This window comes from Orcinus orca, chromosome 16 (genome assembly GCF_937001465.1).
Source record: "Orcinus orca chromosome 16, mOrcOrc1.1, whole genome shotgun sequence".
Classification (NCBI taxonomy): Eukaryota; Metazoa; Chordata; class Mammalia; order Artiodactyla; family Delphinidae; genus Orcinus; species Orcinus orca.
In genome coordinates, this window is record NC_064574.1 from 66,736,541 (window position 1) to 66,748,956 (window position 12,416).

Below are 12,416 nucleotides of genomic sequence, written 5' to 3' on the forward strand. Positions count from 1 at the left end.
GAACATATGTAAAGCACTTAGAACAGGTCTGACACACCGAGAGCACAGTCTGTGTTTGCTCATGTTATTATTGGACTGAATTCCTGGCACTGCTTTACTCTTTTAGATTAATTGTTTGGCGTGGAAATACTGGGAAGTTTCCAGGTCCTCTATGCCACCCTTCCTCTTGGCTACACTCCCGTAAGTGAACATCAGTCTCCCTTTCTGGCTCAGTAAGATTGGCAGGTGTCACCAAAGCCAAAGTGATTCTCTCTCCCTGGGTGTTGGTGAGGAAACAGGGGCAAGTGGACAGTGCCTTCGACAGTTAAGTCCTTGAGAATCAGGATTTAAATTCTGAGCCTCACGTTGATATTTTAGACGGACTCTCCTGCTTTTTCTTGTTATTTAAAAACCAAAGCCAAAGCAACCTGAGCCTGAATGAGTGAGTGCTTTTAAATATGCTTTTTAAATATGGTCTGGACACTGTTTCTCTCTTTTCCTCTTTATTTCCCTCTCCCTTCTCTTGCTGCCATTGTCTTCATTGAATTAAAAATATTTATTGAGTGCTTACTACATAATAAGCTCTCAGAGATAAGTAAATTTTCCCCTTATAAGAGCTTACAGTCTCATGGAGAAAAAACAGACAAGCATGAAGCCAATTGTAATATCAAGTTGATATTTGGTTGAAAGTGACAGAACCTTGACTCAAACTGGCTTAGGCAATAAAAGGTAACTTTGGATTCAGGAAAGTCCAGGGATGGACTTCAGGCATGGCTGGATCCAGGGGCTCAAATGAGAAGGGCAGAAAGGTCAGGGAGGGCTTGTGTGACACCTTGGGGTGTTTTACTTGTATTCTGGGAGAGATCATCACTACTGTCCATATAGAGGATGGAGTGCAGGGGGCCTGGCTGGAAGGAGAGAGACAGTGGAAGCTTATTTCTGTAAACTTGACCTTGGCATGGCTGTCTTCTTCCACACATCCACGTCTCAGCTCATGCCTTCGGAGGGGCTCTCCTGGCTGTTCCCATATCATTCTGCATTACAGAGCCATTTAATTTTCTTCCTTACATTCATCACTAGCTGAAATGATCTGTTTTATTAACTGGTTTCTGTGTTTCTTCCCCCTACAGCATCCCAAAGATAGGGGCCTTCCCCTCATGTCTTGTTCATGGTGGTAGCTGGTGCCCAGCACAGTGGTTGGCATGCAACAGATGCTCTGTATATATCTGCCGAATGAATGAATGAAGAAATAAATAAGATGGTGATACTAGGACTGGAGAGGCGAGAACAGATTTGAGTAATATTAAGATGCTAGCAAGGACAGATTTGGGGATAAAGACACAAAGGAGTCTGGGATGGCAGAGAGGAGGCAGAACATGTTTGGGGGAGGAGGTGGAATTTGCTTTGGGAACAGTCAGGTGGCCATGATGCCACATGGCTCCAGAGCGGTCTTTCTCAACCTTTATTTCATTATTGCCTCCCGAAGGGGAAAAACTTAATTTCTCCCTAATGAGAGAAATTACAAGGGGTAAGATTTTGTTGAGTAGGGTTGAGCTTTGGCGGACCACAAATCATTGTAATAACTAAGATTCCCTGCCCCCACCCTCCCTCTCCCTGAACCAGTTTCTCCCCACGGGGGTGATATCGCTCCTGTTGAGAATATACGGTGGAGAGCTTGGAGGAGAGTTCTGGACTGGGGTTGACAGAACTGGGAGTCATTTCTCTTACTTTCTCCACTCTCTCCTTCTCGTCCTTTTCCCTCCACTTTGTGTTTTATTCTCTCTTCTCTTTGTCTCTTTCTTCTTCTACCTTTTCATTTCCTTTCTCCTCATCTCCCCTCAACCAGTCCACCAGCCAACCTCTGTTTATGGAGATCCTGTTCTCTGATCAGTGCTGCTGGGTCATGGAAGAAGGGCATGATGGGAAGCTTGTTTCCCACCTGTAGGAGAAGAGCATTATGCAAAGTTTGTTTCCCACCCACAAAATAGGAGAATGATGGGTAGGAGGCTTGCTACCTGCCCAAAGGAGACAGAACATCTCTGGGGAGAACCAGCATTTAAGGAACACCCCTGTGATAAGCTCTTGGGCATACAGACCCCGATTTCAGGGACAAATACAGAGCAGCCACTGTTTTCCTTCCCTCATTCTCTCCATCTCTCTCCAGGGCTCGCTACCTGGCTTCTGTCCCAGCCTCCCAGTGTGTGCCCTTTCTGATCAGCCTGGGGAAGAGTCAGTTGGACTCCTTGGTTTTAGATTCCCACAAAAAGAATTCAGTCCTCAAGAAAGTACAGCAGTGCCTGGTAAGGAAACTCTTCCTGGGTGACACTTTCACTGGTGTCCCTTCCCCTCCAGGTATCTGTGGCCATCCTGGGGAGCCCTCAGGGGATCTGGCTGGGCTCTCAAGTCTGATGTGCTGGCCACAAGTCTGACTTGGGGGTCTTAAAGCTGGCTCTGAAACCACTGGGTGGAACATTCTTGGCTACTGGTTCTGGGGACCCATTCTGGGGCCTGAATGTTGGCAGGCCGCTCTGGAGGACAGGAAGGAGCACAGTACACGGAGTCTGGGTTCTAGACACACCTCTGCCACTGCCTGGTTAGGTGGCTTTGGACAGGTCACTTCCCCTTCCCGAGCCTTGGTCTCCTCATCTGTAAGATGGGTGCTACAGCACTTTACTCATGGAGTATTGAGGACATGAAATAGGTAATATATTGTTTAATGCAAAGGCCCAAAGGGCAGAGGTGACAGTTTCTTTATCTTGAAAAAGTGGATGATATTAGTACTCACTCTTTTTTTTATTTTAGTACTTACCCCTTAAGGTTACTTTGAAGATGAATGGATTCAGGCATGGAAATACTTAGAACAGTGCCTGGCACCTAGTAAGCACTCGATAAATGTTAGCTATTTTTGTCATTTTGAGAAAGAGCTCTGGAGGCTTTCAAGGGCCGTGCAAACTTGGAAGTGCTGTGTTTATTATTGCAGTACTATCATTATAAGGGTTACTGAACTCCGAGGTATCCTCAGAGCCATCACAGTGACGCTGACCACAGCCTCACTGAGTGAATGCTCACGCCCCCCGTGGGGTCCCCCAGACTTCTGGGGCCGGCACCCCTGGGGTAAAATTAGGCCCCGTGCCTTCTCTACAGGTCCATGGCAGGGTAGGCGATTCAGATCCTGGAACCTTTACGAGGTTTGGGGTCGGCAAGTGTTTCACGGGATCCAGCCCCACTGGACCTTTCCACCAGCTCCGCTTGTTGGTTTCAGAATGACTCCGTTGCTGATGAGTACACCGTGGACATCCTGGGAAACTTGCTCTGTCACTTGCCAGCGGCCGTCATCCACCGTGGGGTGTCCCCCAGGGCCTGGGCCACTGCCCTGCACAGCCTCAGAGACTGCCTGGACCTCAGCCCCCAGCAGAAGGTGGCAGTGAGGCTCAGGCTCTTGGAACAGCACGGGTGAGGAGGGCCCGGGCTCGGCTCCAGGGATGGGGTAGGGGCTGGCGAAGGGGCACCCGGCCCTGGCGCTCCTGCCTCAGAGCAGAGTCTCTAACTTAGGACGAGGTTAGACACTTAGATTGATTCTGGAAACATGATCTTTTTTCTTTTGGCCTCAGATTCCCTGTAAGGTGAGAATGATAGCTGTTCCACAGGCCTCATGTGATTGCCACCAGTACATCTTGGCTTGTGGAAAGGGAAAGGGTTTCAAAAACATGGTACTTTACAAATGCGTGGAGGTGTTATTATTATTTTTGTTGGGAAACACCACCACCAATAATACTAATGCAGATAATCGAGGCACCGTCAGCTCTGGGTGAGTGAGAAGTCCCTGGGGGAAGACAGCTGTTCTTTCCCATGCAGAGTTTTCTGAAGTTAGGTCAGATATTTGAGTAGGGCCTAGATATCGGTCAATGGTTAGACAACAAATGTTTTTGGAGTAATTACTGTGTCCCAGACACTTACTATTATATAGAGTTTAAGAGCTGGGACTTGGGAGCTTGACTCCTTGGGTTAAATTTTTCTACCGTCTGCTGTCTGTGTGATCTGGGAAAAGATACGCAGTCTTTTGCACTTTATTTTTGCATCTGTAGGATGGGGACAGTGAGAGTCCCCACAGGGCTGTTGTGATGATTAGCTGAGTTAATGCATTAAGTGTTAAAGCACTTACAACAGTGCCTGGCATGTAGTACTGAGTATGTGACAACAGCATTTTGACTAGGAATGAAGATACAGTGGTTATTATTAAGTGTGGCTCCTGCCCTCATGGAACTTACAGTCTATTGGGGTAATATCGTTAATCAAAGAGTTAAGGGGAGGCTTTTTGGCCGGGGGTGGTTTGCCTTGGTCCTAGGAGAAAGGGTTATCATTGCTAACTGGGCAGACCTCCTTTAGAGATATCCTAGTGTGAGGCACTTCCCCGTGGACATTTGAGGTCTCCACAGAACAACAGTGGATCCTGTGTCAGTGCTGTTATTATTCTGCCAGGCTCGAGAGGAAATTTCATCTTGCTATGGGAGGAGACCATTATGGTAATTTAAAAGGAGCCAATATATCTTTACTGTTCTGTTGAGAAAAGGGAGGAAGGAAACACTCTGATGCAAATGACAGAAATTCAGTAGCTCAATTCACACTAAAACATGGGAGTTTACTGAGTTTAGAAATGGATGGGACTTCAGGCATGGCTGGATCCAGGGGCTCAAATGATGTCATCAGGAATGTGTTCCTCCCATCTCTCAGCTCTGTATTCTTGGTTGTGGCCTTTATTTTCTCCATTTGGTGAGAGGAATGGCCTCCAATATGCTTTTTACTGCTAGAGATGCCAGAAGAAAGAGAGAGCTTCTCTAGTAGCTCCATCACAATTGCCAGGGATGACTCTGATTGGTCCGTTTGCATCACATGTCTATTTTCTTGGTTAGGGACGTGGGACCAAGTGATTGACAGCCTCTCCAGGTATAAAGATAATCTTTTCCTAAAAGAAAAAGATGCTGGGGGACAAGGACAAGAGCGTGATTTTTCCATTTACTGTTTATTATTATCTCTCCTTAGACTCCCCCAGAACTGGACAGCTGAGACTACAAAGGATTTGGGACCCTTTCTAGTACTTTTCTCAGGAGATGAATTAAGCTCTGTTGCCACAAAGGTACCTCTGCGTTCTATCTTTAGAAGACTGAAGGAGTTTGAAGGGGAGAGAAAGTGTGGTTAGTTATATTCCCTTGGGTTTGCTGCCAGTTTGTTTTTCTGGAAACTTCCTGCCTGCCTCAAAGAGCTCAGGTGTTTCCAGCTCCACTCCAGGATGCCCAAGGTTCAGGGAAAGGGAGTGAGGCAGCCGCTAAACGAGCTCAGGGTCTTTCACTTGGCCTCTGCCCAGATGTGCACAGGCTGGGAGCTGTCATTTAGCTGCCACTCTGCTATCTGTGTGCCTCCCACATGCACGCCTGTTCGAGGGCTTACACCCACCAGCGCCATATGCACACGCATATGTGTGTCCAGTGTGTGCAATCACATGGGCAAACATATTTAATCCAAAACCAAATCTTTATTGAGCACTAACACTCGACTTGGAGTAACTCTCCAAGAGTTAGACAAGGCCAAGAGGCATGCCAGATGAGCATGTACTAGTCAGCTTCTGCTGTGTAACAAAGGCACACAATCTCACCGGCATGCAACAAGAAGCATTTATTTCTTGCTGACTGGTCTGTGGATCTGGGACACTGAGTTTGCCTCTAGGGCTAGGCTACCTGGAGCGTGTTCTTCTCGCAGTGAAAGTCTGAAACTCTAGAAAAGGGAGTGCAAAGTGCAGTTCTCCTTAAGGCCTGGGCTGGAAAATGGCCGGCTGTCACTTTCTATCGGCCAAAGCAAGTCACATGAGCAAGCCCACCTCAGTGGGGCAGGAAGTCTCCTCCATGCAGGTGGAGGGTGGGGTAAGAGGGGATGTTTGCTGAACAAGAGTTAGATCAACCACAAAGCACGTCCATACACCCTCACCCCTGTACTCACACACGCAAGATGTATGTTGTCATACACGCTCAGGGGGCCTGAGCACCTGGCACGTCACCCAGGTTCGCACATGCACAGCAACATTCCAGTGTCCAGTCATGGTAAAATCATCTCCTGGGGTGTCCAAACCTAGAGTCATAAGCAGCAGCTGCATGTATCTTAAATGCTTATCTAATCTTTTTTTAAAAAATCAGCTTTTGAAATCGAAAAAGTCTTGTATCAACATGGTTAAATCTCAGAAACACAGTGTACGGAAGTTGCAAAAAAATATGTACAGTAGGATACGAAGTAAATAAATAAATACTAGTTAATTTTAAACACATGCAAAACAATGCCCTATGTAAGAGAACTTTAAAAGTACATGAGAATGGTTAATTATCAAATATCAAATTCAGGGTGACAGTTAACTTCTGGGGAAGGAGGGAGGCCGAGGGTGAGGGAGGGAGCTATCAATTATATTTGTGATGTTTTATTTCTTAAGCTGGGTTCTGGGCACGTGGGTGCTCTGTTGTATTATTCTCTCTACTTTTTGTTTTAATGCCTGAAATGTTTAGTAGAACAAGTAATACATGCTCCTGGTTAGAAAATCCCATCTATACCAAAGGCTATAGGATGAGAAGTTTCTCGCCCCACATTTCTAGGTTCCTAGCTTCTCTCCTCAGCAGCAGTTGCTGTTCCCAGATTCTTCTGCATCCTTTCTGGAAAATCTTCCTCCTGCCTTTACATGTTCTCCCTTTAAAAATACAAAATGGAAAATACTCTGCTGTGCAATTTGCTCTTTAGAAGTTAACTATTTATCTTAGAGCAGTTTTGCTCGTGACCTTAGCTGCACGTGGGAATCACCGGGGAAATTCTAAAAGGGACAGACACATGGACCCCACCCCAGACCAATGGTCTCAGAATCTCTAGGGCAGGGCCCAGGTGTCTGTGGATTTCCCAGGTGCTTCTCACCTGCAGCCTGGGCTGGGAACTACTGGCTTAGACTGTGATTCTGATTCTGAAGATTAGAATAGAAGGAGGAACTATAAAACCCAACGACTTTTGGGGCACACTCTTTTGGTGACTGGGACACAGAGACACACTGCTATAGGGAAGCGTTTGATGAATTCTCTAGACTCTTGGATAGATTACCAATAGTATCCTGAGCTTGACAAAGTGCATCAGCTCTAGATGAGAAACGGCACCTTCTCCAGGGCAACCAGAGGCCCCCTCGTTGCTAGTCTTCTCCTAGAACTCAGAGATAACTCTTTCCTCCTCCTTTTATACATATAAATTTTAACAAAAATGAACAAACACTACCAACCCCAAAAGACATAGGCATCCATACATTTTATAGATATTATCAGATGGTAATGATGCAGCATCTAACCATCCCACAGAGAAATAAGTACGCGTATTTCCTACATCTTGGCCGGCATTAGGTATTATCACTTTATTTTATTATTGACAGTCTGATGGGTGAAAAACAATATATACTTATGTTATTGAACACGTATTGGATTAGTACTGAGATTGGGTATTATTTTCTATGATTCTTGGTAGAGACTAGTTGGGCTGGGGATTAAATTTACATGAGAAGCTGCTACAAGCGTACCTCGGAGATATTATGGGTTGGGTTACCGACCACCTCAATAAAGTGAATATTGCAGTACATCAACTCACATGAGTATTTTTGGTTTCCAAGTGCCTATGAAAGTCATGTGTACACTGTACTGTAGTCTGTTAGTGTGCAATAGCATTATGTCTAAAAAACAATGTAAATACATTAATTAAAAATACTTTATTGCTAAAAAAATGCTAACCCTCATCTGAGCCTTCAGTGAGGTGTAATCTTTTGCCAGTGGAGGCTCTTGTCTCAACGTTGATGGCTGCTGTCTGACCAGGGTGGTGCTTGCTGGGGTGGCTGTGTCGATTTCCTAAGAGAGGACAGTGAAGTTTGATGCATCCAGTGACTTCCTTTCACTAATGATTCCTCTGCAGCATGCAATGCTGTTTGATAGCATTTTACCCACAGTAGAACTGCTTTCACAACTGGAGTCAATCCTCTCAAACCCTGCTGCTGCTTTATCAACTATGTTATGATTATGTAATATTCTAAATCATTTGTTCCCATTTCAACAGTCTTCACCAGGAGTAGTTCCATCTCAAGAAACCACTTTCTTTGCTCATCCGTAAGAAGCAACTCCTTACCCATTAAAGTTTTATGAGATTGCAGAAATTCAGTCACATCTTTAGGCTTCACTTCTGTTTCTAGTTCTCTTGCTATTTCCACCACATCTGCAGTTACTTCCTCCACTGATGTCTTGAACCCCTCAAAGTCATCCATAGGGGTTGAAATCAACTTCTTCCAAACTTCTGTTAATATTGATGTTTTGACCTCTTCCCATGAATCACAGATGTTCTTAATGGCATCTAGAATGGTTAATCCTTCCCAAGAGGTTTTCAATTTACTTTGCCCAGATCCATCAGAGGAATCATTATCTATGGCAGCTATAGTCTTAAGAAATGTATTTCTTAAATAATAAGACTGGAAAGTGAAAATTATTCCTTGATCCATGGGCTACAGAATGGATATTGCGTTAGAAGGCGTGAAAACAACATCAATCTCATTGGACATCTCCATCAGAGCTCTTGGGTGACCAGGTGCATTGTCAATGAGCAGTAATATTTTGAAAAGAATCTTTTTTGTCTGAGCAGTAGGTCTCGATAGTGGGCTTAAAATATTCAGTAAACCATGTTGTAAACAGATGTGCTATCATCCAGGTGTTACTGTTCCAGTTATAGAGCACAGGCAGAGTAGATTTAGCATAATTCTTAAGGGCCCTAGGAGTTTTGGGATGGTAAATGAGCATTGGCTTCAACTTAAAGTCACCAACTGAATTAGCCCCTAAAGAGAGAATCAACCAGTCCTTTGAAGCCAGGCATTGACTTCTCCTCTCTAGCTATGAAAGTCCTAGATGGTATCTTTTTCCAATATAAGGCTGTTTACTGTAGCCATTTTTGTTAATTATCTGAGTTATATCTTCTGGATAACTTGCTGCAGCTTCTACATCAGCACTTGCTGCTTCATCTTGAACTTTCATGTTATAGAGATGGCTTCTTTTCTTAAGCCTCACGAAACTACTTCTGCTAGCTTCACACTTTTTTCCTGGAGCTTTCTTGTCTCTCTCAGCCTTCATAGAATTGCAGAGAGTTGGGTTTTACTCTGGATTAGGCTTTGGCTTAAGGGAAGGTTGTGATTGGTTTGATCTTCTATCCAGACCACTAAAACTTTCTCCATATCATCAATAAGGCTGTTTCGCTTTCTTATCATTTGTGTGTTCACTGGAGTAGCACTTTTAATTTCCTTCAAGAACTTTTCATTTGCATGCACAGTTTGGCTAACTGTTTGGTGCAAGAGGCCTAGCTTTCAGCCTGTCTCAGCTTTTGACAAGCTTTCCTCACAAAGCCTAATCATTTTAATTTTAATTTAAAATGGGAGCCTTGTGACTATTCCTTTCACTTGAACACTTAAAGGCCATTGTAGGGTTATTAATTGACCTAATTTTAATATAGTTGTGTCTTGGAACAGTGAGCCATGAGGAGAGGGAGAGAGATGCGAACAGCCTATTGGTAGAGCAGTCAGAACACACACTACATTTATTGATCAAGTTCACTGTCTTATATGGGCACGGTTTGTGGTGCCCCAATTACAATAGTAATGTCAAGGATCCAGGATCACAGATCACAGATCACCATAACAAATATAGTAATAATGAAAAAGTTTGAAATATTGTGAGAATTACCAAAATGTGACACAGAGATATGAAATGAGCAAATGTTGTTGGCAAAATGGTGCCAATAGGTTTGCTTATCACAGAGTCGCCACAAACCTTCAATATATAAAAAATGCAGTATCTGCAAGTGCAGTAAAGTGAAGTGCAATGAAACGACGTATGCCTGCATAAAGAAAAAAAAGCAATGGAGGCAGTGAAGCAGTGTTCCAGTTTACACTCTGATTTAAGTCTGTGTTTCATGTGCTTTAATTATTATTCATTCCTCCTCTTTCATCTTCGCTGCCCTGCACAGTTTCCTGACATCCTTCAGCAAACAGCTTCCAAGATGGCTGGGACTTTGCCCCCCAAAGAATTCCTCCAGGCTGTCTTTGAATCTGTTCGGAACAGCAGTGAGGAGAGCTCCACCTCTGACCGCAGCCCTGGTGAGTGTTCCTGGGGGTATCTGAGGCCGTTGTCATGGCAGCAGTGTTTTGGTTAAGTCCCTGGCTTCAAGAGGACTCCTTGTCCAGGGGACTGGATGCAATGTTTGCAAAGCAGTAGAGTAGCAAAAATCCACAGGGCATAGAATTACATCTTTTTTTAAAAAAAATAAATTTATTTATTCTTTTTTTTTTTTTTTTTGGCTGTGTTGGGTCTTCATTGCCGCGCATGGGCTCTCTCTAGTTGAGGCAAGCAGGGGCTACTCTTCTTGGGGTGTGCGGGCTTCTCATTGTCATGGCTTCTCTTGCTGCAGAGCATGGGCTCTAGAGCGCAGGCTCAGTAGTTGTGGCGCACGAGCTTAGTTGCTCTTGGGCATGTGGGATCTTCCTGGGCCAGGGATCGAACCCATGTCCCCTACATTGGCAGGCGGATTCTTAACCACTGAGCCACCAGGGAAGCCCAGAATTACATCTTTGTAAAGTGATTTGGAATCACATCTTGCATTCCTTATGCAGGCCAGTAGGTTTAATGGGTGAACACGTGCAACAAACATTTCAAAACAATTGATTTAAGGACCAAAATGGCTGTGTGGCTATGAATTGCCATGCTGGGGCCAGGCTGACTGGATTTGGATCCCAGGGCTGCCACTTATGGGCTGTGTGACTTTGGGTAAGCTCTTTAACCTCTCTGTGCCTTGGGTTTTATCCTCGGTAAAATGGGGATAACGAAAATCCCTACCTCATTAGATTATCGTGAAGGTTAGTGGGTTTTAAACCTATAAACATGTACACAACAGTGCCTGGCATGTAGGAAATGCTCAGTAAGTATTAGATATGATTACAAGTATTATTGTGCACCTACTGAGTGCAGACTTGTGCCACGTAGGAGGGGACAAAGTTAACCAGACCCGAGAATAATTGTAATAATAAAAGTAATCTGTGCTTACTTTCTTTCCTGCCACAAATAATTTTTGAGCACTGAATGTGTGAACAAAACAAAACCCCCTGCCCTCATAGAGCTTACTTTCAGATGGGGTTGGGGGTAGCCAGACAATAAATTACAGACGTAAGTGAAGTACGTAGTATGTCGTGTGATGAGTATCAAGAAGGAAAATAAAGCAAAGGACAGGAGTCAGGGAGCGTGGGATGTGGGGCTGTAATTTGAAAGGAGAACACAGTTAAGGAAGGGCTCACTAAGGTGACGTTTGAGGAAAGACCCAAGGCAGTGTGGGAGTGGGCCCAGTGGGGACCTGGAGTTGGAGTCTTCTGGGCAGAAGGAGTGTGACAGGAGTGGGGGAGGAAGGAGGAATGAGGGGCAGTGTGGCTGGAGTGGGGTCTTATCTCCTTGTAAAGGAGACCCGAAGGTGGGGTTTCATGGCGGCATCGAGCACGGAAATGTCATGATCGGTCTGACGTTCACCTTGGGTCGTCGCCTCTCCGTGCGTTGTCTCGTCCTCACCTCTGTCTATGGGGTGGGCAGTTTGCTTTCTCCCATTTAACAAAGGAGAATGAGGTTTAGAGGGATTAAGAGATTTGGCCAAAGTCTCAGAGTTAGTCAACGGCAGCTCTTGGAATTGAACCCAAAGCAGGAGATGTTCGCCACTAGCCCGTACGGTCCTCGCTGCCTAACAGTCCGGTTGTCATATCACTGTGCTCCTACTCTCTGCCTGTGGATACGTGAAAGTAAGACTTTCCGCCCTTGGGGGAGGATGCACTTAGCTCCAGTGCTTAATTGGAGTTTTCTTTAGTTGGTTCTGGGTATTAATTACTGCTGTGCTTATAGTCATTAATGGATTAGCAGAATTACTACTTGCTTTCATTTTAGTTAATTTTTGTGTGTGTTGATTCATTCAGTGAATATTTCCTGAATACCTACTATGTGTCAGGCCCTATTCTAAGCCCCAGGAAGTGATAAGACCAAGTCTCTGCTGTACTTTTAAACCATTCTATTCTCTAATTCTGTACTTTCACTGAATCCTGCTTTCATTGGAAAGTGGGGCAAAGGGAGTCCAGGAGAGATGGGTCTTTTGTCTCCTCCAAGTGGGTTGTGATAAAGATGTTTGAGGACCAGACATGTACCTTTGACCTGGTCCAGTTCTGCCTCTTGATTAGAGTCCAGTGAATTTCCATTTAAGATGCAGTGAAAGGGGCATGGCCACAAGGCTTGGGAAATGCCCAGCCCCAGGTGGCTCTGGTGAGTCTGTCAGCATCAGGGGTCGTCAGCTCCTAAGATAAGAAACCCAGGATTGCT

The 12,416-nt window shown here is 44.9% G+C and overlaps 1 protein-coding gene across 1 annotated transcript in view; it reads left to right on the top strand.

Annotated features, from left to right (window-relative positions):
• The window catches only part of OTOA (otoancorin), a 71,146-nt gene that overhangs the window by 42,713 nt on the left and 16,017 nt on the right, over positions 1 to 12,416 (top strand). The window contains exons 18-22 of the mRNA XM_004268569.3: positions 107 to 180; positions 2,144 to 2,279; positions 3,242 to 3,432; positions 5,020 to 5,113; positions 10,039 to 10,168. Coding sequence (XP_004268617.1) covers positions 107 to 180; positions 2,144 to 2,279; positions 3,242 to 3,432; positions 5,020 to 5,113; positions 10,039 to 10,168 — 625 coding nt within the window. The remainder of the gene's footprint in view (positions 1 to 106; positions 181 to 2,143; positions 2,280 to 3,241; positions 3,433 to 5,019; positions 5,114 to 10,038; positions 10,169 to 12,416) is intronic.